Raw genomic sequence first — 27,638 nt, 5'->3', positions numbered from 1 at the left:
TTGATTTAACATAAGTTAAGCCTTCATCCACAATCTAATATCTAACAAGAAGCATCAACAATATAAAATTTAACAAGTTACAAAATTGTTTAAGTTTGTTGTGAAAGTTACCTCATAAATATTAGAAGTCATGAACAAAAAATTGTTAACGCGGAACTTAAGCGAAGTTGAGAAGTTATCAAAGAAAAGTTTTTGTTTAGAATTTATATGTTTGGGATTTTTGTTGTTGAATGCTAGTGAAACTTTAGTGAACTCTTTGTGCGATTGTGTTGCAGGCGGACGAACCATTTACAGTCTAGTATTTCCTGCTTGCACTCTCCACTATCTCTGAGTGTGCACTCGAAAACAATTTCAAATTGCACTCAAAACTCACAGGCGACAATGAGGGAGCGAGGACGAGACGAGGTCGCGGGTCGTGGCAAAGGTGTTGACAGCTTAAGCAGCGTCGCAGACGTGTGTGAAATATGATATGCTCATTAAGGTTCAGCTCCCCTTTTTTGCCGTTGCCCTTTCCCCTCTATCGTCTCTACCCCTTCCCCACCCCCAAATGGTGTCATCTACCCCATCCAATTGGCCTACGGCCCTGCCTCGCAAGTCAAGTGCATAAATAAATGGTTGGCCTGGCTGGCTGCTTGGCTGCTTGGCTGGCAGGCAGCAGGTTGGCAGTTTGGCGCACTCTTCGCTCTTATGAGAAAGATGATGATGATTATGGCATTGCAGCGTTAAGCGGCTGAAAACTGGCGCACAGCTGCGCCCACCATCTGTGATATATCATTTGAGGGTTCAGCCATCGTCTGGGCGGGGGAGGAACACTGCCAAAGCTTTCAGTGGCACTCAGAGAAATTAACAAATAATTTTATGGCGAATTAAACCTCGATAAAGAATCAATTTTTAATTTTTACAAGAAATTTTTATGTATGTTTGGGTTTTTAAATTTTAAATAATCTGAAGATTTTCGAGGATGTCGAGAAAACAATTGTCTTCATTTCGCATTAACGTAAATCAAAGTAAATATTGTTAAAATGTAAATAGTATTCTACGAATAGAATCACATTTATGAAAAGTAAATTTGGTCATATGGTATTTTTTTTTAATTTAAGAATTTTTATTAGTCACAAACTTAAGGATTTTCCTTAACTTGAATCAATTTTTCTTCTGCTTATTTTTTTCTTCTGGGAATATTATTTTTTTTCAGTGCATAATATATTTAATAAAATATTATTTTGCCAGAACTGGGTCTTAAAAATTTAATAATATTTTTTGTTTTCTAAGTGAGTCTAATAAGAAATAATTTCTTAATATTTCTTTTTTAGAATTATAAATATTTGTTTAAGAAATACCAGTTAATAACAGGGAAAATGTAATTAGAATTTTATATATTTCTTTACCAAAATTAAATACTTTACTCTTATTATTTCAAGTTTTAATTACTAAAATATTTCTTTACCAAAATTGTACACTATTAATAAGAGTTCTTATTATATTAATATATATATTTTTTTTATTAAAAATGTATACATTTTTCTTAGTGCGAAATATAATCAAAATTTGAATTATTCTTTACTAGAATTCCAAATCTTTTTTCTGAGTGTATCGACACTTGATGAGTACGAAGATACAAGCCGCAAAGAAGCGCCGTGATGGAGGGAGACAGGAGACGAGCAGTAAAAAGGGAGAAGGAGAATAGCAAGTGTTTCAGGGAAGCATAATATGAGGCATTCGTCGGTGTCGCCTTGACGCCCACCCAGTAGCAATCAAAAGGCCACAAACTGAGAGCTGAGCGAGCGAGAAATTAATGCAGTAGGGCAAAGTAAAGTCATGTTAAATAAACGCAAAGTAATTTTAACTAAAGTGCACTTGAAATACTGTGTAGCAAAAGTAACAGGCAGTTAACTGATTTTATATGCAATCCCGTTGAACTCGCAGCATTTAATATGCATTAACTAGCAAACACTAAAGAGAGAGCCCAGCTAGATAAATTTGTAAACATTATTTGCGCAATGAAATTGACACTAAATTTGGCATAAAGAGTATTGCGCTGTCGTTGTGATGAGTTTCCTCTGGCTGATGGGCAGATCGTTTTGTTGTATTCTCGTTTTATGGTTTAGCCAGTCCGTTTTTATAGTGCGTGTCCGACTGGCATAATAAATCACAATAACGCCCACCTATACGAACTCAGATCAACGATTAAGTCATCATCATCAGCTGCAGCCAAGACAGAGACAGCAAGCAACAACTTGTGGCAGAGAGGAGAGACTTGGCCACGAGCCAGCAATGCTTGAAACAATGCGTCGTTGTCGTCTTCGTTTTCGACTTCGCGTTTGTTGTTGCTATTTCTGTTGTTGTTGTCGTGCCCAAAAAGCAGCCTCGAGGTCAGGCTCAGGTCTCGGATTCATACAATTTTCGGAGTTGGGTATTGATTCAACGTTCAACGGGTTCCACGAGTTCAACGGTGTCTGACGCCAGCCAATCGCCTTGGGGGCAAGCTCATTTCATCTCGAATCCAATATAGATATTATCACCCAATGAAGTCATTTCGTTTTGTAAAGATTCAGCAAACATTTTCCCAGCTGCCAAACAGTCCTACTTCCAGTACTCAAAAGAAATTGAATCAAATCAAATCTCCTCTAGATATTGAGCAGAATAAAACTAAATTTTATACACAACTATTTTTCAACACTTTCCTACTTTTATACACATTCTCGCACGATGATGGATGATGACGATGAAGCCTTTCTGCCACCGCCAAACCTCAACATCATCTCCATACCCAATGAGCCCGAGCTGTTGGTAGAGTATGATCTCTATAAGACCTCGACGGCCACCTATCGCCTGCACAGCGAGCGCAATCGGGAAGTCTTTGCCGAGGCACTCATCGATAACAAGCGCCTGGGCACCTTGTCAGACCTTAGCATACGGGCATTGGCTAAGTTGGGCACTCGTCATATTGCGCCAATTGTGCGTCAAGATCCGATGAAGTTACGTATCCACTACGACTCTCTGGATGTGAATCTGCCGCTGAAGGACTGTTACTTTGTGGATGACTTGAGGTATTGGCGTCGCGTCGTCTTGGCCAAGAGTACGGATAAATCGCTGGTGTTCAAGAAGATCGACGACTACGATTGGCGTGGCATGGGCATCAGCTTAAAGTATGTGGAACTCGTCGAGGCTTGTCCAGCTGAATATTGGCCAGAGAAGCAAATGGCTGATTTGGCTGCCTTGGTGCGTCAACATGTCCGTGGTCTGCACATTAGACACTTGCAGTCGCTGCCCGAACACTTCTTTCGACACTATGTATTAAGCGAACCGGAGCTAGACGTCTCTTCGGCGGAGTCGGCGGATCCCGAAGTGTCCAGCGATGAGATGTAAGTGTAGTTTTAGAGAGTAAAGCAATTACTTACTACATTTATTTGCAGTGATACACCTGTGGAAGAGGAGGCAGTTGAGGAGGAGCAGGAACCGGAAATAGTGATACCTCTAGGAAAGGGCAAATTGAAAGCAGTTGAATCACACCATTTTACGGAGCAAATCGTAGTGAAGGAATACGAAGGGTCAGTCAGTCGATCGGATGAGAATTCGTCAGTCCAACGCTCCTCAGATGTGGGAGACGAAAAACGACGAGCAGCGCGACACGCTCGCAATGCGGCACGGCAGCAGCTGCGGGACATGAATCGCGAGAAAAAGGAAGAGCTCGAACGACGCCGTAAGAAGCGTGAAATGCTTAGGGCTAAACCTCCACCAGAGCCCAAGCCAAAGAAGAAGAAAAAGAAGGCAACAGAGGTCAAGAAATTTATCACTAGCGCCTTCGACATCGAAGTCGAACCAGAGCCCGATGATGGCGAAGACAAGATCGTGGATAATCGCAACATAGCCAAGGTGATCAGTCGCATCAAACGCTACGATTATCCCTCGAAACACTGTCATCACATTGACCTTAGTTTTGTGCGCTACTTCGACCAACTCAACTCGCTGACCATTGAGTTCCTAGGCCCCCAAATGGAGCGAGGCTATCACAAGCGGCACCTCAACTTCTCCTACCGTGACATTGTTCACCTGGCTAAGGGAGTTCGCACTCTGCAGCAACTGAAGGTCTTTCGGTTGCGCAACAGTCGCATGGATCACATGAAACTGCTGATCATAGCGGAGGCTTTAAAAAAGCTCGATTCGCTGGAGATTGTGGATTTCGGCTACGATCAGCTGGAGGATGACTGTGATGTGGCGCTGGAAATGCTGTTGGACCGCAAGACTATGCTAAAGGAACTCGAGTTGGGCTACAATAAACTGGAGGAAAATGCGCTCAAGGCAATAGGTTATGCACTCAAATGTTACACTAACAACCATGACTCCGATGCTCCATCCTTGGAGTATCTGGGCCTCGCCCACAATCCCTTGGGTCACTCTAGTATTGCGCCCTTAGTCCATGATATACTTGGGACCGATCATGTGGTTAGGCTGAACATCAATGGCATCTTTACGGATCCATTTGCCTTGGCATATAATCTGAATTTGCTGTTGCGCAGGCACAAGCCATTGCTTCACTTAGATATGGCGTCCATTAAACTAAGTTCAACACAGGGTAAGATCATCTTACCGGCTCTGGAGTTTAATCGGAAGATTCTCCACTTCGATTGTCGAGGCTGTGATTTCAGTGTGGATGAAGAATTCGAGGCCGATGTGATAGTGCGTCGCAATAACTATATTGCCAAGTATCCATATATGGACGATGCTACTGACACTCAGTTTGATGTACGCCGATATCTGGGGGGTCTTAAGCATCCCATCGTTGCCAAAATCGAGCAGGAGAATGCACAACGTGCGGAGTGCATCAGAAATCGACCACAGAAGTCGACTCCCAGTGAGCAGAGTGTCGTTGAGGAGCAACTGCCGGAGGTTCAGCAGGAACAGGAGCTGGACATTTGGCAAACATTTGATATGCAGCAGCCAGAGACTACCAAATATTCTCGAACTGACAACAGTTTATCTTCCGCTGGAAGTTCGCAGTCCACGTTTGTCTACAAGCCAAACTCATTCAATCTGGACGAATTCCGCGCCCATTTACGTATGCCGGGACCCGGAAATCGCCACTACTACTTCCAGAGTCAGCTGGAATCATAATTGCGACGGGAAGAGCAACAAAGTTTATGGTATAAAATAAGTGTTTGTTGTTTTGGTCTTTTGTATAATTGAAATCTCTTTAATCTCTTAGCATTCATAATTAGGTACATTATCTCTAATGTTGCGGATATTTATGTAATGCCTTCAAGGAGTTGCAAATCCCCATCAATTAAAACTTGAGTCAAGCACTTGTGCTGAACAGCTCCATGACGAAGCACTTTCCATATGCACCTGTTTGTCACAGTCGCCACTGCACAGTGCAATGACCCAAGAAAATCAAAAATATTATTTGTATGCGCTGTACTTTTTATGTGATGCATACGCTATGCTAAGCTTCAATGACCTATACATATTACAACATATAAAAACTACTTAAACTTCTAATCTTTTAAAAAAAAATCTATAAATGAATTTATTGTTTTAGACTTTCTATTGTATTGAGCCTTTTTAAATTTCTTTATGTAAAGTATGGAGTTTTTTATATAATCTAAATATAAGATATGACTCTTACGTCGCGCGTCTCAGCAGCCATATCTTTTTATATTATAATTAAATTTTGTATTATTGTAATATGATATGAAGATATAAATCTCGTTTTGATTAAATTATATTGTATGAATTAGTAATTACCAATAACATTATTATTGGATTATTATTAGAGCAGTTACATTAGATGAGATGGGCTAGGATAATATTTGTAGGGAGTCTTTTCTTAACATAGTATGTGTGCAAATATAAGAAATATATGAAAAAATGTTGACAGTAAATGTCTGTTGATTGCAAATCGAATAAGTTGGATCAATTGTAGCGCATCCCAGAGTCGAGCATATTCAATTAACACGAAATAGCACTTGTTTGTCGCGCTTTCGATGGACTTTTTAGGGGAAACACAATAAACGAAGGCAAATATTGAAGCGAAATGGGCATACTAAATCAAATTCATAATAATAGTAATAATAATAATAATAACAATAATAAAAGGAGTGATAATAATAGAGAAACGGTATGCTACAAACACGGTGTTGCACCGTTGCACAGTTAACGGTTGCAGCAGAGGCAGCAGCAGCAACAGTAACAACAACAAACACCCACACATGCTGCAAGATCGTGTGAATTTATTGCTTAATCATGCGCCTTTTAAGCTCCACAGCAGAAATGTAAATAAATGCAAATTCGCAGTGCCCAAGTTGCGGATGAAGCTTGCAACCGAAAGGTGGTTCGGAAGAGGGTCGGAGAGGGGATGGCGGCAACTGAAGTGGTTGGTAAGTCCAGGTTCAGGGCTCTAACAAGGCGTTTGCTTGTCTAACTGGAGACACACACACTGTTGTCGTGTGGTAGGTTTTCTAGGTAGGCGTTCTCTGACTCTAACTTCGACTCCAACTTCGACTTGCAAAAGTCGCACTTGGAGTCCAACTGGCAATTGGGTCGCCAACTGATGCAACTTTTGCTGTTTGTTTTATTTGCTGCTGCCGTTGCTGCGTGGGTGATGCCGCTCGTAAGCACTGCAATTAATATGAGGCACATGCAACAGCCGCAGCACAACAACTTGCCACCCACACGGCGCTCATAAATTCGTTGCCACTTTTGTACAATTTTCATATTCCGCTTGCCCACAGCTGTTTATCTTTCGTCTTTATTAAATTATAAACTTGTTGTTTTCTTTATTTTTTATTTAATGTAAATAATAATAATAAAGTATTTAAAATTTTATTAAACAATTGACAAATTAATTTGGTGTCAGCTGCGAAATGTTTTGCTGTTCAAGTTATTCAACAATTCAACAATGCAACATGTTTGACGGCTTAACAGCGCAACTACATAGCCTGTTGCTGTTAACAGTGCCAACCACTGTAAAGTTAACAGCTTGTGCTGAACCATACAACCGCCTGAATTCTTTTAAGTCAATATTATCATTGTGTTTTAGATTATAATATTTAAGTCATATTTCAAAAGAAATAATTAATAATTATAATAATAATAATAAATAACATAATTAATATACATCTGTCTTTTCTTTCTTTTGCTTTTCAGTTTTGTTCTTACTTTTACTCTTATATTTATTTGTTATCTATAGAAATCCCTAGCAAACATTTCGATTGTTTACTCAGCACTATTGCCATTTTTAAAGAAGTGCCGGCAATTTCCCGAACTTGATCAAAAATGTGTTCAGGTAAACTTAAAATAAACTAAGCTCTGAGCAAATATTGCAATAAGATCTCAAGTGTTCTGCAACATTTGAAATTACTTTCAACGCCAGTACGAAAGCTGTACGGCAAAACAGCCCCGCTCTACGTCCCTTTTGGCCAAGCAACCGCAGCAGCAGCAGCTGGGGTTTTGTGTTAACTCGTTTGCCGAACCGTTTTGTGTGGCCAGCTGACTTCGAGCAAGTCCGCATCGCAGTCAGTCAACAAACGAGTCTCGTCGCGTGCGGTTCACGCATCGCTTCGCAACGCCACGCAACGGAAAAGTATCGCAGCGCCTCAACTTGGCCTTAACTGAGTTGTAAGCTAACAGGCAACAGGCCAACAGCTAACAGCAATTTTTTCGGTTAGCTAATTGCAATTGGTTCGAAATTTGTGCAGTCCATTAAACAATTGTAAATTACGTAAAGAAAATAATGCAAAATTGAAATGGGAAAATGAGAAATTAATTAACGATACTCATTTGAATACGATTGTGGTGCGATTCATAAAGAGAATTTAATTTGTTGTGTGCTGTGCTGTGCAGTGCTGTGCGACGATGATTTTTCTTAAATAAATGAAGTGTGAAGCCAAAGTGTGGTGCGGTGGTGCAGTGCGGTGCGCTTAGCTTAGCGCTCTAAATCGTTTATAGAACGTGCGAAACGCTGTTAACAGTTACAATTAATTGGCATTGTGCATTATCATCATCGTCATCGTCAACGCCATCATGAAGTTACAGCTCCTCCATCGCATGCTAATGAAGTTCTACAAGTGCTTATAAAGTATGTGCCAATTAATACTTACCTACGTACGAGTAGTAAGCATATTTCATTAAAGACTTAATCAAAACAATTTAATCACCGCAACTTTGATTAAGTAGTATCATATCGAAGTTTGAATAACTTAAGCAAACAGCTGGTAATTAAACCAGACTATTTCTGCTCCCTGTAAACTGGGTCGAATGCAGAGGAGGAAAATACGTTTTCCACTATTTACGACTATTTATTTTACCTATTTTCGGTGTGCTCGAAACTTGTTAAATTTGTACTCTTAATTATATACAATATTTGAGCAATACTTCTCTCACCTATACAGCACTCAGAGTAAACACTAAAAAGTTTACGACTTTTGTTTACATTTCGAATTTTTAAAGATGCAGCTTGCAACTGTTTATGACCGCGCTGTGACTACAGTAGTCACTTGATAATAAGAGCTTGGGCACTTAAGCGCTTTTGAACAAGTGTTGTAAAGCACCTCACAAAACATGAAAGATTAATTTAATTAATTTCACATTTTTGTGGTTTTTATTTGAAATTATTTATATTTTTACAAAGTACTTGAAATTATAACTTTGTTTTAAGAGCAGTTTTATAGATTAGTTTAATTTTTTTTAATTTTGCATTTTATTTCGTATTTTTGTAATGTTCAATTGTCTCTGGAAATGAAAAAAAAGTATCTGCAGTAGACTTCAATATTAACTACGCGTGTTGTGTTGTGTTAGAAACTTTAAGCGCTTTCAATTTCCAACTTTTCTTTTGGACTTTTTCTCTATTCCATTTTGTACGCTCAAAGGACTTCTAAACATCTCCGCTGTGCCTTGATATCTAATATTTGCTTTGTGTATTTTGGGAGAATACTTTTTCGTAAATAAGTCGAATGTTTAAGTGGCTTTTGACTTTGGTTAGCCTTGAAATACACAAAAATATTGCCATACTTCGAGGTAATTGTGTAAAGCAATTTTATTTTTCTGTTTGTTTATAATTAGAAATTTGTTTCTAGTGAACTTTTGCCCAATGCAATTGCAGCTGTTCTCACTCTCTACACATTATTCATTTAAAGTTATTACCCTCAGTGGGGTCATAAAATCCTCCACTTTATGGAACATCGTTAGGGAGCCAAGTGGAGCGAAGGGAGCCAAGTGGAGAGTAAAGTGAGTGTGTTTTTCACACCTCTCCAACACGGACAGCGGTCAACGGTTGTCAACTGTGCAACAGCTCAAATTAGCCATGCAATTTGTACTTAACTATTTGCCACATGTTGCAGCAATGTTGCCGCAAGTGTCCAAAAGTGCTTCTAGCTATGTCTGCAGAGGCGTTTCTCTCACTTACGCCCCTCTTGGCTCTAAAAATTAAAATGGACAAGGACTTAAACCCACAACACGCACTCGCAGTCGCAGTCTCAGTCTCCGTCTTAAACTCTCAGACATAGACGAGGATGACGACAAGCGACAAGTTTATCACTTGGCCAGCCAAACTTGCAGACACGCACTGAGCCCAGCCTCAGTCCCATTCTCTGTCTCCAATAAAGGGGGCAGGCAGACTAAGTTCCCCAGTCTTTGGTCTTCAAGCCAAAGCCTCGCCAGAGACTCCAGACTACAACCACAGTTGTCCACAGTGGACAACCGACAGTCGACAGCTTGGCAGCTTGGCAGGCACAGATGGGTGCGGCAGATAAGAAGGAGTCTGGTGGCTGTGTCTGACTTAAAGGCTGCTGCAATTTGCATGACAGTCGAGTTCAAGTTAACCCTTTAAGGCCCAGTGGGTTGAGAATAGAACACTGCAGAGCGTAGTGTCTGTGTTTGCGCCCACACACGCATACACAGAGACACACAGAGAGCAGCTCTTAAATAATGTCAGCAAATTGTTGAGTGACAATAAAAAACAAAATAAACAAAAAACAATAAAAATATCAGACAGTAAGAGTCAGACTCAACGGCAGGCTATAAATACTACACACTAAAGGCAGACAGTGTGGCACGGGCCAGGAAACAAATTTCAAACAATTGTCAACACAAAAATTACGTATACGCATCGTGTGTTGTTGATATCATAGTGCCACAATGTTGGCTTCGATATACGATTCGATTCAAATTGAATTCGGTTTGGTTTGATTTTACTTTTGCTTTTGCTTCCGCGTCGCTTCAACTCGCTGCTGCTGCTCAACTGTCGCTCAATTGTTGTCTTCAGTTTCAGCTTGCCTCATTCAATTTTAATATCTTTCAACTAGTACGACGACAGCAGAAGCACCATCACCACCATCACCGCCAATAGCAACTGCTGTTGCTGGTTGCAGGTTAACAAAATGTCTTTTCATTGGTTTTACATTTTATGACTTTCATAGCTGGCGACAATTTCAATTACATAAGTGACTGCAGATATGCTTTTGAGAGCTCAGCTCAGCTCCGATTTGCCCCTTAGCCTCATTGCAACTTTTCAATGTGCACGAATAAAGTCCACAAATTTCATTCAATATACAAAACTAGTGTAATTTAATTAAATTGCCTATTGTAAACATAATTAATTTTAGATTCTGTAGAATCTCTGATTATAAATTTAATTTATTGACTTAGTATCTTATAATAAAGTCCTCAAATTTCATTCAGATTATAAAACTAGTGTAATTTTATTAATAAAAAATAACTTTTATAGAATTTTGCTATTAGAGTAATGAACTTCTTATAATTCATTTAGAACTTCATTAATAATATATTATTAAATAATATATTAGGATCATTTATTAAAATATTATAAAAAATAACCAAAAGCTTTTCGGTTGATGACTATAGAATAAATAGAAAGCATTTCTAGCTTCAAAGGGTTATCAAAGATTACTAAATAAAACAAAATTTTGTTATTTTGCTCGGATGATGAATGTTTTATTTATTTTTTGCTTTGAACCACACAAAATAAACCATCTTCTCAATGATGCAGACGCGTTTGCTTTTGGAAATAATAGTAACGATCACCAGGTCCTGGAAGGTGCATATGCTCACGAACTTGATCCAAATCGAACAAACTGGGATTATAGACAAATGACTGGTCACTGTCTACAAAAAAGATGGAATCTTGGTCGACTTCTTGGTAGTTGGTGGTTGGTGGTTGGTTAACACCCAACACTTTCCAAATATCGTATTCCTGCTCCTGATGCTCTTCCTGCTGCTCCTCCTTAACGCTGGACACACTGCTTGACCTCGAGGGTCGCAATCGAACGCACTCCGCCCGTTGAGCCATTCCATTCTCGATTCTTTTCACTATTGGATGTCGCAGATTAGTCAGATAATTCTCAAAGCCTTCTTCCGTTGCAAGTGCAGTCTCGAGAGACGCGTGTTCTCCTTGATATTTATTGCGCCGCACAATGACATCCGCCTCGTATTCCTCATCCTCATCGAGGCTGCAGCCTCGACAATCAAACTCCACCACATATTGGTTGGTAAACAGGCTGCATATAAGATCATTGGTGTCGTGGTACTGCAAGTCAATGCCTGCCATCCACAGGCGACGCAATGGTGCATGCCCCCTCAGCAAATGGCAGACATCTCGCAGTATTGCGTGAGGTGATCCCCCGGCACCATTAATGTTCAGTTCCTGTATGTGATTTGTGTCCGCCAAATTGTAGATTAGATGGCTAATGAAGGTATCTCCCAGGAGATTGTGTGCTAATCCTAAGTACTGCAACGGTGTTCCATTTGGGTTATTTTCGGAATGACATTTAAGTGCAAAGCTGATTGAGTCCACCGATTTCTTGCCCAGTTTATTGTACTCCAACTCCAGTTGTTTAATCATTACTCGACGATCCAGCAGCATTTCCAGTCCCACACTAGAATCATCCTCAAGCTGATCGTAGCCAAAGTCTACCACTTCCAGAGAATTTATCTGCCTCAGAGCTCGTGTCACAATCAAAAGCTTCATGGCATCCATGCGGCTGTTGCGCAAACGAAATGTTTTCAGCTGTTGCAAAGTGACCAATCCCATTGCCAAATGCACCATGTCGTCGGTGGAGAAGTTCATGTGTCGCTTGTGATAGTCACGCTCCATTTCGGGGCCCAGGAACTCGAGTGTCAGCGAGTCGAGCATATCAAAGAAGCGCACAAAACGCAGATCGATGTGATGACAATGCTTGGACGGATAATCATAGCGATGGATGCGATCCAATAGCTTGTGTTTGTTACGCTTGTCGGCGATGTCGTCGTCACCTTCATCCGGTTCCGGCGCCACAATCATATCAAATACACCCTTGAGCTTCTGCTTCCGTTTCTTTTTAGATGCCGGAGCAGGTTCCGGTAGTTTTCTCAACAACGCGCGATTTTGTTTGCGCCTCTCGTGTTCTCTTTGCTTCTCTTGCTGCAAATTCCGCAACTGTCGCCGTGCTGTATTCCGTGCTGCTCTTGCCTCGCGTCTCCGCAGTTGGGCTTTATCGGCTTCCAACAAGGTTGTCACACTCTCACCTCTATCGATTTCAATCACCGTCTTCCTTATTGAAATGCGCACTGACGAAGCCCTTTTCAATGGCATGGCATCAATAGACGATCTCTCGCTGTCGTCTTCCTGCTCGGCCTCCTCGTCAATGGAGTCGCTAAGCGGTGACACGATTACATTATCGAAGGATATTCAATTTCGTAAACATTACCATTCATCACTCGATATGGGCAGCGCATCCGATTCATCAGAGGTCACATCCAGTTCCGGGTCACTTTCCACATAGTGTGAGAACGAGTTCTCCGTCATCGACTGCAGGTGTCTAATGTGCAGACTACGAACATGTTGACGCACCAAGGCAGCCAAATCAGCCATTTGCTTCTCTGGCCAATACTCAGCTGGACAGGCCTCGACGAGTTCCACATACTTCAAGCTGATGCCCATGCCACGCCAATCGTAGTCATCGATCTTCTTGAACACCAGCGTTTTATCCGCACTCTTGGCCAAGACGACGCGACGCCAAAACCTCAAGTCATCCACAAAGTAACAGTCCTTCAGTGGTAGATTCACATCCAAAGAGTCGTAGTGGATGCGCAGCTTGAGTGGATCCTGCCTCACAGGAGGTGCAATATGACGAGTGCCCAGCTTGGCCAAGGCACGAACACACAGATCAGCCAAGGTGCCCAAGCGTTCGTGCTCAATAAATGCCTCGGAGAAGGTTTCGCGATTGCACTCGCTGTTGAGCAGTCTGGTGCCCATCGATGCCTTGTATAGCTCATATTCCACCAAGAGATCTGGCTCATTCGGTATGGCAAAGGTGTTTGTGCTTGGCGGCGCCAGGCAATCTAAATTGATGTCATCATCCATTGCAGTTGCAGTTAATTCGAGAATTAAATTTTATAAAAAATTTGTATGGTTGTTAGATTTTGTATGTGTTAGTGTATGCGTATTGTGTATGTGTGTGCGTGTGTGACAAGAGACTTGAGCTCAAATTTATGCTATTCATGAAAGCCACCTCAATGCAGACTGGATTAAATAAGTTATTCTTAGTCGAACTGTTGTTGGCTTATATTTACGCGACTTTATTATTGAGTCTTATTTTAGCATTCTAAATTTAGTGAATTCTAAAGAAAATTGTAAAAAACAATATGTTGTGTTTTCCGAAGTTTTACTCTATTATTTTGAATCACCAACATAGATCTCTTAAATCATGTTATGCTAGTTATATAAAAATCGCTTGTCTTATAATAATTCAAAATATTTCATAGTGTATCTAAAAAATAGCACATAATAATATTTTGAATATCGGTACAAAAAGTTTGATTAACTTGCAAAGTTATTGGAATTCATTTTTGGCTAATTTGTTTATATGCGAACATTTTTTATTTACCAAAAATCAAGCAAAGTTATTGTAAATTTATTCTTTATTTGTCATTATATTTTTTCAAAGTAAGCATTATACATTTTATTTATATTTTCTTTTAAAGAAAAAAAATAATTTTTTGATATAGCGATATAATAAATAAAAATTTCACATTCACATTTTAAGAATTTGTATTTGTTGCTTTTACTTTTTACGAATGTAAATCAAAATGATTTTTACAACGAACATATTTGTACCATATCTAACAAAATACTTTGAAATATATAAAAGAATAAATTTATTCTGGAACAATTTCATTACTAAAGATAATTTATTTGATACACTTATCAATGCAGAACGAGATTTATAAACTTACTTAATTTTGCATAAGTATTTTCTTTGCATTGGCAAATTAGCCTGCGAAGAATTGCAACATCAATTAGTTGCCCCAATTAGTGGCTGAAACAAAAGCAAAACCAGAAAGTTGCCGACCAAACAAGCAATTAACATTATTAAAGCACAACAAATTGTCCTGCTATTCACTCCCATGCCTCCCAGCCTGACGATATAATCTATATGTATTTGCTTTGGTAAAGTTTTGTCTGGTGCCACCCAGAAATACAAGTATATACATATATATGTATATATACCTGCTGCGCACTTTGATTTGCACAAAGTATCTGAGAGAAACAAATACAAAAGCTCTGCTTTTAACGCAACTTTAATTAGCAAGACAAACAGTTAACCTACCTGCTTGCCTTTCCCCCTCAGTCTGCCATAATAGCCATTGTGCCCACCCCTTGCTGCTGCTGCACAGCTGGACATTGGAGACTGAGAAGAGAGTAGAACAAGAACGTGACAAAAACTGTTGCTGGGGTTGACAGCAAAAGAGGGAAAGAGCGAGGGGGCAAAATGTAACGAAATTATTAAAATAAACGCCTGGCATGGAATTTAATTAAAATTAATAACGTTTCTAGCTGGCCTGCAGGCAACAGAGCTGGGATCAAAAAACGCTTAATAGCCGATGCGATAAACAAAGAAAAATATTAAAGTGATGCTTGAGCCTCTGCTTGTGCATACGCTGCGTATGCGCAATTTTTGCTATCGACAGCAATTAAAATGAGGCCTGGCGTTCATTTGCCTAAATATTGCAGACTCCAAGTAGCTGCTAATTGAATCTGTTACGCCTTATGCCCCAAGGGGCTGCCACCATGTGGCAAGGGCACGTGGCATGTGGCAGAGTATCCCGTCATGGGGATTCAGGCCCATCTGTTACTGGCGGTCGCTGCCCTTTTTTGCACGTGTCCCACAAATTGATAAGCCATAAATTTTCGTTACGTCTGAAGCAACAGTTGCCCGTCCGACTCGAAGCCACATAAAAGGGCTCTCGCTGGACTGCGGTTTTGTGTCGGACACTGCTTCTGCCCTTTTCCCAGCCCATTTTATCCGAAGACGTATCTGTGTCTGTAGCAGTAGCTGTATCTGTATCTGTTGCTGGTCCCAGCTCAATCGTAACTCAAAGAAAAGCTGCCGAAAGTTGTACGCTTGTACAATTCCTTGTTATGCTTCATTAATTTAATTTGGTTTCCACTTTGTTTTCTTTCTTGGGCAAACAAAAGAAGTTTCGGATCGGATCCAACGACACGACACGCTTATGCTAATCCAAAGTTTGCACATTTCAATTTCGGCCATAATTCAAGAATTTTCTGCCCTCTGTTTGCATTTAATGCCAGTCGAATAATTTTTGGGCCAGCGCAGAGATTCTCTAGCAGTTTTGTAAATCCTAGAAAAGCTCAGCTGGAAATACGCTCAATATTATATTAACTTAGTTTTGCAATTGAAAAATAAATGTTAAATAAATGGAAGTTTGCGGAAAATTTGAAAATTGATTTAAGATATTTTCCACTTTGTTATGCAACAAATAGCTGAATTTATTTCAGTTGATTATGTAAATTTGAAATAAAAATACAAACAAGTAAAGAAAGCTACAGTCGAGTGTGCTCAACTGTGAGATATGCGCTAAACATTTTTAATAAAACCATAGTCTACAAATATACCAAAAATATTTTCCAAAAATACAAAAATTATGCCAAAGGCATATAGTACTACATTCAACATTTTTCAAAAAGTGCAAGCTTACTAAAGCATCTATACAACAAAATTTCTGAAATAACTTCTACAATTTCTATCTGAACAAACAAATTTTCAGAAATCATAAAAAAAAAAAATTGAAGCAAAGAATTTATATATTGTGTATGGGGTTGGAGTAAGCATACTTCTGCATGTGCTATACATTTCCTGCAGCCCAAAGTTATTCTTTTCTACCCTACAGGTATCGGGTATACAAATAGCAGTTCTTAATAAATAACTTTCATATAGAAATGCTCTCTTATGTGATTCTGCCTTAATTTCTTTTCCCTCAAAATAAAATAAATGAAAGAAACTTAATCTCTTAGCTTTTGCATTTACGAATCTATATAACAATAAATGCTCATATTTAATTAAAAGCCCTGTCAGACCAACTGTGTGTACCAATCTCTGGTAAGTCTAACGTGCGTTTGCAAAATAGTTATTGACATGTGCCCAAAAAAGACTGCAACTAATTAAAAATGTTCAGCCGTATTTAGTTATTTATGAGCAGTTACGCACAGTTTGTTGCAGCCCTTTTAATAACAAATTACTGTTGGGCAAACTGTTGGGCTCATATTCTACCTGTCAGTTGGCCTCAACTTATTGCAGTTGTAAAATGAATGAAATGTGTCAGGTTAAACGACGCGTCGTCGTTGTCTAAAAACAAACACTTTCAACTTTGCACTATGCTCTTTAAAAATTTATCAAATGTTCGCTGGTGAAAAGGATATTTATGTACGTGTCGCTGTTAACTGGTTCTGCTTTTTCTTTTTTCCCCATGTATATCTTGCAACGTTTTTCTTTTTGTGTCGGCCCAAATGAATATGGCGCTTTTATTGGCCGATGGGCCGTGAGGTCAAAACAAAGTTCTCAGAGTAAGCAACAGTCACGCTTTGATTGCCTGACGGACGGCCTGACTGACAGTCTGGCTATTTGTGATTGGCTCAGTGCACACATATATTCAAGATGTTCAGGCTCAGACGATCTATCAATTTTGAAACTGTGCCCTGCCACCTGACAGATGCATACCAAAGCTGCTATTAAATAATTTTACTAACAGACTTTGCGATACTCTAAATTGAATTTATTGAATAGTTTCTAAAAGTCAAACAAGGTTTAATTGTATGTTTTGCTATGAACGTATTCTTCATTAATTCACATTGAAGATATGAATAAGTCTGCTCAAAAAATATATTTATGTAATATTTTAAAATACTTAAATAGAAATTAATATAATATGTTCAATCATTTTTATTTTTTTAGGGTTCTTTATGAATTTTGACGTTGCTTTTATATAATTTGAATTCAAATAAAAGGCTACCTCTATACGGAAAATGCTGTTTAGAAAAACTAAGAAGTCATTAAAATTTTATGATCTTTTAAAGAATCTGTTGATTAAATGGGTTCAAAGTTTTTACATGAAATAGTATTTTCATCTTACTCTATGCTTAATTAATAAAATTTATATTGCAAAATACAATTTTACAATTTAAGCAAGTTCATATAAATGTTAACTTCAAATATTATTATTGTAAAGTAAATAATTGGAATGTACAAATATATTTTAGGAACAGCAATATAAATTAAAGTGGCTTCAAATTTACAAACATAATTTTACAACTTAAGAAAGCAAAGCTTTACAAATCCTTTAATTGAAGTATTGTTTATTTACTATTATATGGTAAGTGAAGCAACATTTTGTTGAGTGACAAATTGCTTATGGTAGGCAATCTGCTCAATTGGCAGGCAATTGTTATTTATAGAGTACATTGAAAACTCGTGAGCCAACGTTAACAAAGTTGAGTGCTTGCACTTGCAGTTCATTTGGCCAAAACTTGCGATTGCTGATGTTGCTGCTGTTGCTGCTTGTTGGCAACGTCCAAACAATTACCCAGCAGCAACAACACCAACAACAATAACAACAGCAGCAGCAGCAGCATAAACTCAAACAGAAACTGAAAAACATTGTTCTCTGTATTGTTGTTGGGCATTTTTTTTTTTGTTCTGTTCAGTTCTGTTTAGTTCTGTTGTGTTTTGCTTTTCTGTTTGGCCAAGAACCTTTCTCCCGCCGCCCATCATGGGCCGCAGATAAAAGTGCAGTCGTGCCCATTGCCGCTCACACGTCTCGTTTGAGCCCTGGGACTGAGTTTGGGTTTGGGACTGTTGCCTCGTATCTGGCAATGGAACTGACACTGGGTATTCAGACAGCGACTGCGACTGCGACTGCAACTGGGACTGTGACGCTGACTGTTCCTCTGCTGGGTATGGGCATGGGCATGGATCTGGGCACTCTAGCGGAACTTTGTGTCGCATTATGCCGTGTTGTTGGCTGTTGGTTGCCGTGGCTACAACATGGTCTACACATGTTCGGTTACAATTGTTTTTTTTTTTTTTTTTTATTTTAGCATTTTTGTTTTTTTGTTTGCTGCTGCCACTGCAAACGACATCGCGTACATGCATAGATAGATACAAAAGTATCTACAACTGTGCAGCGTTGACTGCCTATATGGCACTGGCTCTAATTATGTTTTGTTTGCGCTTCGCTGGAGCTGCAATCAACCCCCCGAAATAACCTGCCAACCTGTCACCTCTCTCTCTCTCCTTTTTAGCTTCAGGCAACCCCTAAGAATTGTTTTTAATTATTTTCATGCCACATTTAGTGCATTGTTCCATAGTGCATGTTTTGTCGATACATAAAACACATTTGATATGTTAAATTTTTAATAAATTTCATTTTGCGACCGACAATGGGGAATTCTCAATATGGCAGCCAAGTAATTGACTAGATTAAATTGTGGTAGAACATTTGATATTTTATTTAGCTAACTAAGTGCTTTTCAAAAGTTATGCACAAGTTTTGTGAAGCCAGTTTGATGCTTTTACTCTTTGCTGCGGCTGCTGCTCTCATGACGATGATGATGAGGATAATGATGTTGGTGTTGAGCTTTGAAAAGTTGCAGAAACTAATGCCACATAATCAACGCTTCATTAAGCAGAGACTAAGGCTATAATCCACAAATAAATAGCTATATAATAAGGTTGCAACTTGTGTAAAAGTTTCCCAAAGATGAGCAAAAGTTCGAGCTAAGCATTCTGAACGAAGTTAAAAGTGCAAGTTGGTTATGAAAAGTGCTTGAAATACTTGATTAAAAGAGGTGGCAAAATGCCGATGGATGTGAACCGAAATAAGAAATACAAACTTTATTGTGGTAGCTGTTGCTGTTAAGCAATTTCCTGTGAGTTGTTTTCGAAATTAAATATGATTTTTTCTTGCCTCAAAGCAAGAGAGCAAGAAACAGAATAAAATAATTTACACAAAGCAAAAAAGTGGAAATTTTCATTAAACAAAAGTGTTCGTATAGTGTTCGGCCATAAAGAAGTGGGCAATAATAATAATAATAATGCTCGGGTAATAACTGTATTAAAACGCACAAAAGACTAAGATTAAATCTATTATTGTGGGCAAGGCCAAACCTTGAGCAATTAAGCAGCCGTCTAAGGCCTAATCAGAGCTTATTACGACGGTAATCCAGATGTTGATTTATTAATTACAGCCGAAAAAGCCCGCACAATACAAAAGTATGGAAGTTTATCTTTTACAACACCATCGCAGCGGACACACAAGTTCAAGGTCTCTCAGCTAACACACACAAGAAGTGTGGCCAGCACATAAAATCAATAGCTCTATTATACCAAGCTCTTTTATTTTTTGGCTACCACAAAGCGAAAAGTAAAGATGCATAAATACATGAGTATATGGCGCTATACTTGTACAATATGATGGCATTCAGTCGACACACAAAACTGAAGAGCTCTAAAGCTAACATTATAAAAACCTTATCGCGGCATTTGATGGCTCAACTGGAAAAGCCAATAACTTGGGCGTTCAATTAAATAAGTGCGGGGGAGAGAAAAATACAAAAAGACAGACACAGACGCAGGCTGTGAATGCGACTGCGACACAGTCATAAAATGATGAATGAAAATGCCATAATGTGAGCGAGAAACGTGGTTGGCATCAGCTGAAAACCCGGGGCCGGCTTATGAGAATTTGGGTTAATCAAATTTAGTCGCCGTGGTCGTTGTCGTTGTGCGGTGTTCGTCGTATGGTCGTCAGCGTCATAAAACTCATGTCATGTCCATGTTGATGGAAAGAGGCAACGAGTTGTTGCAATGACAGTCTAAACGCAGTGAAGCCGACCATTAGGAGGCACCTGTGTGTGTGTGTGTGCGCGTTGTATCTTGGTATCTTATGGATACATTTCACATGTGTCGAGCGTAATGCTCATTATGAACGCAATGTTCACTTGGCTCCGCCGAAAAGTATTTGTATCTGCAGCTGTATCTGTTTCTGTAACCGTATTCATATCTGAATCTGTATCTGTATCTGTTTTGTGTATCTTCCAGATATGCATTTTATGTTAATTACATGTCACCGCAATGTCAGCTTTGTAATTATTTTGACAGCGAATTTTCTGTTGTTTCAGTTTTCATAAATCAACAAGAGCGACACAAGCGCACACACACACACACACACCCAGACACACTTTCGTATATGGGCACTTACAGTTACTTTCATCAGATTTGCGTTGATATTTTTGCATAATGATGTGTCGATCCTAAGGCAAACTCCCCCCATCCTCCCACCTGTTATTCAACATTCACCATTCATCCACCTTCACTCCTCCGTCTGGCATTCAGTCAGCATTCAGCAGTCGGTTGGCAACAACATTTTGTTTAATGAGCTTTTTACGAGTCGTACAATGAGAAGAGAACACACTGTGATATGAGCTGCGGTACTGTTATAACTTGACGTTGTCATCGACGTTGTCGTTGTCCTCGCTTATCGTCACACAAACAGTTAGTGAGCAAGGCCCGAGGCTAAATCACGAGAGTCGTCTAATCAATTGCGTGGATTTTAAAGTAAATTTACGAGTTCGAGAAAGTCCAATTATAAAATAATGTGAATTTAAATGAACAAATTTATGATCGTTAAAGCAATGGAACTAATAACGAAACATATAATTACATCTACATTGAATTTCAGTTTCAAGAATATTATAAAAAAAGTTACACTAAAATCAAGAATTTAATTTGATTTTCTTTTAATTCTTTACCTTATATGCATTGTACATTATTGCCCTTTGGAATATTGAACATTCATTGAGGCAACCGGTTTTTGGTTTTGCATAACAAAATTGCAGTTTAATTCTCAACGGCTTATCGATCAATCTTTGCAAAAATATTCTCCGAACTATACAACTGATAAAAATTTCATATAATGTGATTTAAAAAGTAATTTATATATTTCTTTAAACTATACAAAGCGCCCTCGGAGGAAACTTTAATGCACTCACATAACATAACATATATAGACATCAATGCCCGGAGCGCGTCAATCAAACAATTGAATTGGTTTTCGAGGTTTCCGTTACGGTTTTTGGGTTTGCTGTTATTCTTGACCGTCGATTCTTGGCTCTGCGGTTTGTCGAGGCGTATGAAATGACACTTGCCTCCCCCCTTTGAATTGCCCCCTCGTCTAGCCACAGCATCAAAAGCGTGTGCAACCTCAGTGCAGTGGAAATGTTGTTGATATTGATGTGGATGTTGATGTCGATGTCGATGATGATGTTCCTGCTCACGTGTGTGTGCTTAATGCTTGGCCATATTTGATTGACTGCTCGACTAACTGCTGTTGTGGCATGGCTGTGGATATTTACCCTTCACCTACAATGCGCACACAGTATATGGTATAGTAATAGTGTACTAGGGATTCTATCAGCTGTCACAAGGCTAGGTCTCTGCATAAATGCATAAAACAAAAGGAGTTGAGTTCGACGTTTATTTGCGAGCGATTTGCATAAGCAGAGACGAACCAACCAACAAACGAACGAACGTGCAACAGTTGTTGTGGCAGTAACCGCAGCAGCAACATGTCTATATCAGTATCTGCATCAGCATCTCAATATGTACATATGTATCTACCAGATACTTTATACCTTTGTATTCATGCATGAGCTTGCACAGTAGCATAACATTTGACTGTTTTCAGTGAGCACTTCATGCAAACATTACAAACATAACCCAACATTGCACACACATATCTATTCGTATCTCTTTGTGTCATTGTACTTTGAGTTTGTTTCCACAACTCGAGGCTGTTTTTCGCTATTACTCTTACTGGAGATAGGCGTGTTTTCGAATTTATTGTTAAACACAATGCCATGCCAAAGACAGAGCAATCCAACACGATGCACACAAATACGATAATTTGCTACGATGTAAGCGTTTGCAAGAAATTAATTACTACTATTTATTTTGTTTCCCTTTGATTCGGTTTCTTCTTACATGTGAAAACACAATGGCAAACCAATTTACGAAAATTCATTTTCAATAATTGTCATACATTTTCACTTGATATTCTTGTGTGACTTTGTCAGTAATGGTTGAAATAATAAAAGAGTCTAATTGTATTAATCTTTTCTTATATTAATCATCTCTAAGTAATTTCATTTTAAAAATTATTATTTTCTAATAGAAATGGTAGTTGACAATTTTATTTTATATAAAAAAACTATTTTATTTATATAATAAGTTTGTTATCATTTTGTATCAAGTATTAAAAATATCAGAATTAAACAAGTAAGAAAGCTACAGTCGAGTGCACTCGACTGTGAGATACCCGCTACCCATTTTGAATAAAAGAAATATATTTTGCGATAATTTTCTCAAAATATACCGAATATACTGCAAAAATACTAAAAATATACCAAATATTATATTTGGTATATTGATATAGTACCGCATTCAAAATATACCATAGACGGCACAATATACCAGATTGTCATCTAAAGCAACTAAGACCCCTAGTAAGTAGACGTGTTTGCCCATACAAAAGTATTTCTTTAATAACTTCGACAATTTTCATCTGATCGCAACCAAATTTTCAGGAATCATAACTATTATAGTTATTATTATATATACCAAAATTCGCAACTCTAACTTTAAAATTACGCTTGTTATTCGATTTTTTTGATTTGCGGGGGCGGAAGTGGGCGTGGCAAAAATTTGAAACAAACTTGATCTGCGTGCAAACATAACAAACGCTGTCGAAAAAAAACAAGTAAGAAAGCTACAGTCGAGTGTACTCGACTGTGAGATACCCGCTACCCATTTTGAATAAAAGCAATATATTTTGCGGTATATTTCTCAAAATATACCAAATATACTACTAAAAACCAAAAAAAAATATACCAAATGGTATATTTGGTATATCGATATAGTACCGCATTCAAAATATACCATAGACAGCACAATATACCAGACTGTCGGCCAAAGCAAATTAGACCCCTAGTAAGTAGGCGTTTTTGCCCATACAAAAGTATTTCTTTAATAACTTCGACAATTTTTATCTGATCGCAACCAAATTTTTAGGAATCATAACTACTATAGTAATTATTATATATACCAAAATTCGTAACTCTAGCTTTAAAATTACGCTTGTTATTCGATTTTTTTTATTTGCGGGGGCGGAAGGGGGCGTGGCAAAAATTTGAAACAAACTTGATCTGCGTGCAAACATAACAAATGTTGTCGAAAAAAAATTATAGCTCTATCTCTTATAGTCTCTGAGATCTAGGTGTTCATACGGACAGACGGACGGACACACAGACGGACAGACACACAGACGGACAGACGGACATGGCTAGATCGTCTCGGCTGTTGAAGCTGATCAAGAATATATATACTTTATAGGGTCGGAGATGCCTCCTTCTGCCTGTTACATACATTTCCTGCCGGCACAAAGTTATAATACCCTTCTACCCTATGGGTAGCGGGTATAATTATAGCCTTATCTCTTATAGTCTCTGAGATCTAGGTGTTCATACGGACGGACGGACAGACACACAGACACACAGACACACAGACGGACAGACGGGCATGGCTAGATCGTCTCGGCTGTTAACGCTGATCAAGAATATATATACTTTATAGCGTCGGAGATGCCTCCTTCTACCTGTTACATACATTTCCTGCCGGCACAAAGTTATAATACCCTTCTACCCTATGGGTAGCGGGTATAAAAATATCAGACATAGTCAATATCAATATATCACTTTCATTTAAATTACGTAACCTAATATTATATATAAAAGAACATTATACTTTTATTTATCATTTATATTTATTGCTTAATAATTCAAATAGTTTGAATTTTAACTAATGAATTTCAATATTTATTATAAATAGACTTAATCGATAATAAACCCAATCTATATTTAAATAACAAAATATATAGAAGAACATTTCGATAATCGATATATACTTAAAACTTTCTAACTTTACTCTGGCGACGTTTGCACTATCAAAGTCAAAAAGACTGTCACAAGCAGCAGCACTTTGAGCCGCTGGCAATTTGTAAGAAAACTTTCTTCGCATTAGAGCTTAAAAGTTATTCCGATAGCTGAACTCGCTGAGTTTACCTCGCAGCCGCAGAGCTGCATCTAAAGCATTTTATTCAATTTCTGGTTCACTTACTTCCCCAGCAAAAAAACTCGTGCTTTTTATGCAGCGAGCATTAAATATGAAAAATCAATTTCAGATTCCCTACAACATCTAACCGCAGCATCATTGCAATCACATACACTCGCACACACACACACTCTCACACATGTTCAGGTACTGAGGGCACTTGCAGATGCAATTGCAATGCAACCCTGACCATATAACAGTTTATTGTGTCGGTGGGCGCGCTCGCCATATGCATTTACATGGACCCAAGCAAGTAATCGGCAGCTGGCAATGGGAACAACGCGTGTAACAGGGCAACGAGCGGGGAGTGGGGGACAGCGAGGGGCAAATGGTTTCACTCGGGTCGTCCACGCCCCCCTTTTACATGTCTCTATTAACGCTTAGAGCGCCGAGTTTCCTACTGTGCTGTGCTCGACATCCCTCCATCTCTTTGTCTCTCTTTCTTTCTCTCGACCGCTAACTCGGTCTCTGTCTTTCAGCTTTGCTCAGCATTTGCATAAAATGTGCAACGGCTGCGACTACGACGACGTCTGTTAAGCTTTTTATACCCTTTACTATTAAAAATGCCAGAGAATCTTTCCTGAAAACTGACTTATAAATACTTTAGTATTATTGATTCTTCTTGATTATTACATATGTTACCATACATATTGTTTTTAAATTGAGCTATGTTATACTTTATTTTGTGAAGGTATTTTTGTCGTTTAACTTATAGCGAATGCTGCAGTCGTGCATACCCGCTTCGTTGATTATTCTTACTTGTTATTTATGCGCTCGCCTCGTTTGGTTTTCATGGTTCAGCTTGCTGTGGCCGTTGTTTTTTCTTGACGCTTTGTGCCCACGGTCTGAACCCTTTTGCTGGCATTTATTTGTGCTGTGGCAAAGTTGTAAGTCGAGTACTGAAAGTTGCCGGCAAATTAATGAAGTTTTTTCCGGGCATATGATTAAAAACTTTGCTCTTAGCTGCTGCATTTGCATGCGTTGTCGGGTTACACATTCTAAAAGTTAGCCGCAGCAACCAAAACTTTTCCCCTCTACTCCACTACCGTTACGTTTTCATTTGCATTTCCATTTCACCATTTTCCAATGCTGCTGCTGCTTCAGCAGCTTCTGATGCTGTCCACTACAATGCTCGTAATATCTTTTAGTTACATTTTGTGTGCTTTCAATTCCATTCGCCACCTTCATTCCATTCCCTGGCATCATGCACAGATTTGACCCACTTATAGCTGCTGCCCAGATCACGATTTCAAACGTTGCGCTGCTTTTTCTACAATTTCAATACCCTGCGGAATAGTACAAATCCAATTTGATGAGATAGTCACAAGAGAGATTTTGCATTCTATATTTAGAATTATTATTATTTTTCTTTAGTTACATGTAAATTTACTATTGATTTATACAACATTTGTGCAATTTATTACAGGGTATTTTGAGGTTTCGTTTTCTTTGTTTGCGATTACTTTACTCAAAGCTCTTGGGTGTTTTTATTTTGTTTGTTCAGTTTGCGTCTTTTTTAATTGTCTTTCGGTTTGCTTTTTGCTCAGCTGTCACGAGAAATCTTTTCACATTTTTCCATTTAGCTTTTGTTTAGCTTGAAAACGGCCAGATAAACAGCCAGCGGGTTAGTTGATTTAAATACATAGTAGTTAGGTTTGTCAATAAAAAATATTTAAAGTCATTCATTCACTCAACTGTTTTGCTATTGTCTGTCTGCCATGGTTATTAATACGAATACTTTCTATTGTTGTGCGGAAAGGGAGATGAATGTAGGGTTTCAGATATGAAAACGATCCACAACGAATAAGGTTTTTGTGTATCCCAATTAAAACGCTGACAAGAGCGCAAAAAACAGAAAGTAATGTTTTTTAAATGATGCTTGAAATTCAACTAAGAATTCAAAGTATTTATCATGTATTCATTATAATTATTCCCTTAAATTATTAATATAATAAATATATATATATTTTATGATGAAGTAAAAATTCTTTAAAAGTATGAATCTGAGTTAGTTTACCTTCAATTTAAACTTTTGACTTTGCCGTTTTTTGTGGAAGTACAAGTTCAGAGATCTCGTTACCCTTTCTTTTCTTTCTTTTGTTTTTATCAATTTCTGGTCAATAGTTGAACGTCATTTAGCTTTGGGCCATATGTCAGTTCTCTTGTTTTACTTTGGCAGCTTCTCAAAGCGTTTTTACCGTTAATTGCAATCGTATTTACAGCTAATTCAGTTAATTCGCACTTGAAAGTGGCCCAAAGGAAAAACCGTTTTCTTTTTTCTCTCTCTCACTCGTTTTGTTCCCCCTTCTTATTTCCAAGCAACCAACTGGCAACAAATCGTGGCACTCAGGGCCTGGGCCACTCGAAGCGACGGCTTTTTAATTGACAGGCAACGGGCCAGGTTGCGATCTCAGAGGCAGAGAGGCCTCAGTTGAAGCGTGGGAGGGCTCCTCCATTCCATGGGCGATGGGAACAAAAAAGGTCAGACCAGGTAAAAAACAAGGGAAGCAGCAGCAGCAGCATCATTGAAAGGCCTTTGAGACAGCTGCGTTGCATTGACTCAAAATGGAATTGTGGAGTTGGCTCCAGTGGCAGCATCATCAGCAGCAGCAGCTGCTCTGGCATTCAGTCAGTCGTGAGCGTAGCTTTAATAGGTTGCAAGGGGGAGAAGGGAGGCACCTGGGATCAGCGGAAGAGCCGTAACAACGGGACGATTGACTTGATTAAAGATTTCACACTTGATTAAACACTGGCCCCGTTAACGTTTACGCTGCTCTTGTTGCTTGTTGTTGTTGCTCCACAGCTCCAATTGCAAGTTTCAAGTTCGTTGAAACAATTGACGAACGAACTATTTCCATTAAATCACACATGAAATGCTATATCTATATCTATATCTATATCTATATCTATATCTATATCTATATCTATATCTATATCTATATCTATATCTATATCTATATCTATATCTATATCTATATCTATATCTATATCTATATCTATATCTATATCTATATCTATATCTATATCTATATCTATATCTATATCTATATCTATATCTATATCTATATCTATATCTATATCTATATCTATATCTATATCTATATCTATATCTATATCTATATC

The 27,638-nt window shown here is 38.5% G+C and overlaps 3 protein-coding genes across 3 annotated transcripts in view; 2 read left to right on the top strand and 1 right to left on the bottom strand.

The window, feature by feature from the left end:
* Positions 1–2,611: 2,611 nt before the first annotated feature.
* Positions 2,612–5,486, top strand: LOC132798199 (uncharacterized). Its single transcript, XM_060809966.1, has 3 exons — positions 2,612–3,365; positions 3,417–5,144; positions 5,207–5,486. The coding sequence occupies exons 1-2, from the start codon at positions 2,710–2,712 to the stop codon at positions 5,113–5,115; spliced, it is 2,355 nt and encodes a 784-aa protein (XP_060665949.1). The 5' UTR covers positions 2,612–2,709; the 3' UTR covers positions 5,116–5,144; positions 5,207–5,486.
* A 2,049-nt stretch (positions 5,487–7,535) lies between these two features.
* The window catches only part of LOC132791479 (uncharacterized), a 66,892-nt gene continuing 46,789 nt past the window's right edge, over positions 7,536–27,638 (top strand). Inside the window, exon 1 of the mRNA XM_060800417.1 lies at positions 7,536–8,077. The gene's annotated coding sequence lies outside the window, so the exon portion shown is untranslated. The remainder of the gene's footprint in view (positions 8,078–27,638) is intronic.
* Positions 10,929–20,935, bottom strand: LOC132791472 (uncharacterized). Its single transcript, XM_060800407.1, has 3 exons — positions 20,551–20,935; positions 12,702–13,335; positions 10,929–12,647 (listed from the first exon to the last, which is right to left on the bottom strand). Exons 1-3 carry the CDS (start codon positions 20,585–20,587, stop codon positions 10,994–10,996), a joined length of 2,325 nt encoding a protein of 774 aa, XP_060656390.1. The 5' UTR covers positions 20,588–20,935; the 3' UTR covers positions 10,929–10,993.

The sequence above is a fragment of the Drosophila nasuta genome, chromosome 2L, assembly GCF_023558535.2.
Source record: "Drosophila nasuta strain 15112-1781.00 chromosome 2L, ASM2355853v1, whole genome shotgun sequence".
In the NCBI taxonomy this organism is placed as follows: Eukaryota; Metazoa; Arthropoda; class Insecta; order Diptera; family Drosophilidae; genus Drosophila; species Drosophila nasuta.
The sequence above is the reverse complement of the archived record's forward strand: the minus strand, read 5'-3'. Positions and strand labels throughout refer to the sequence as shown.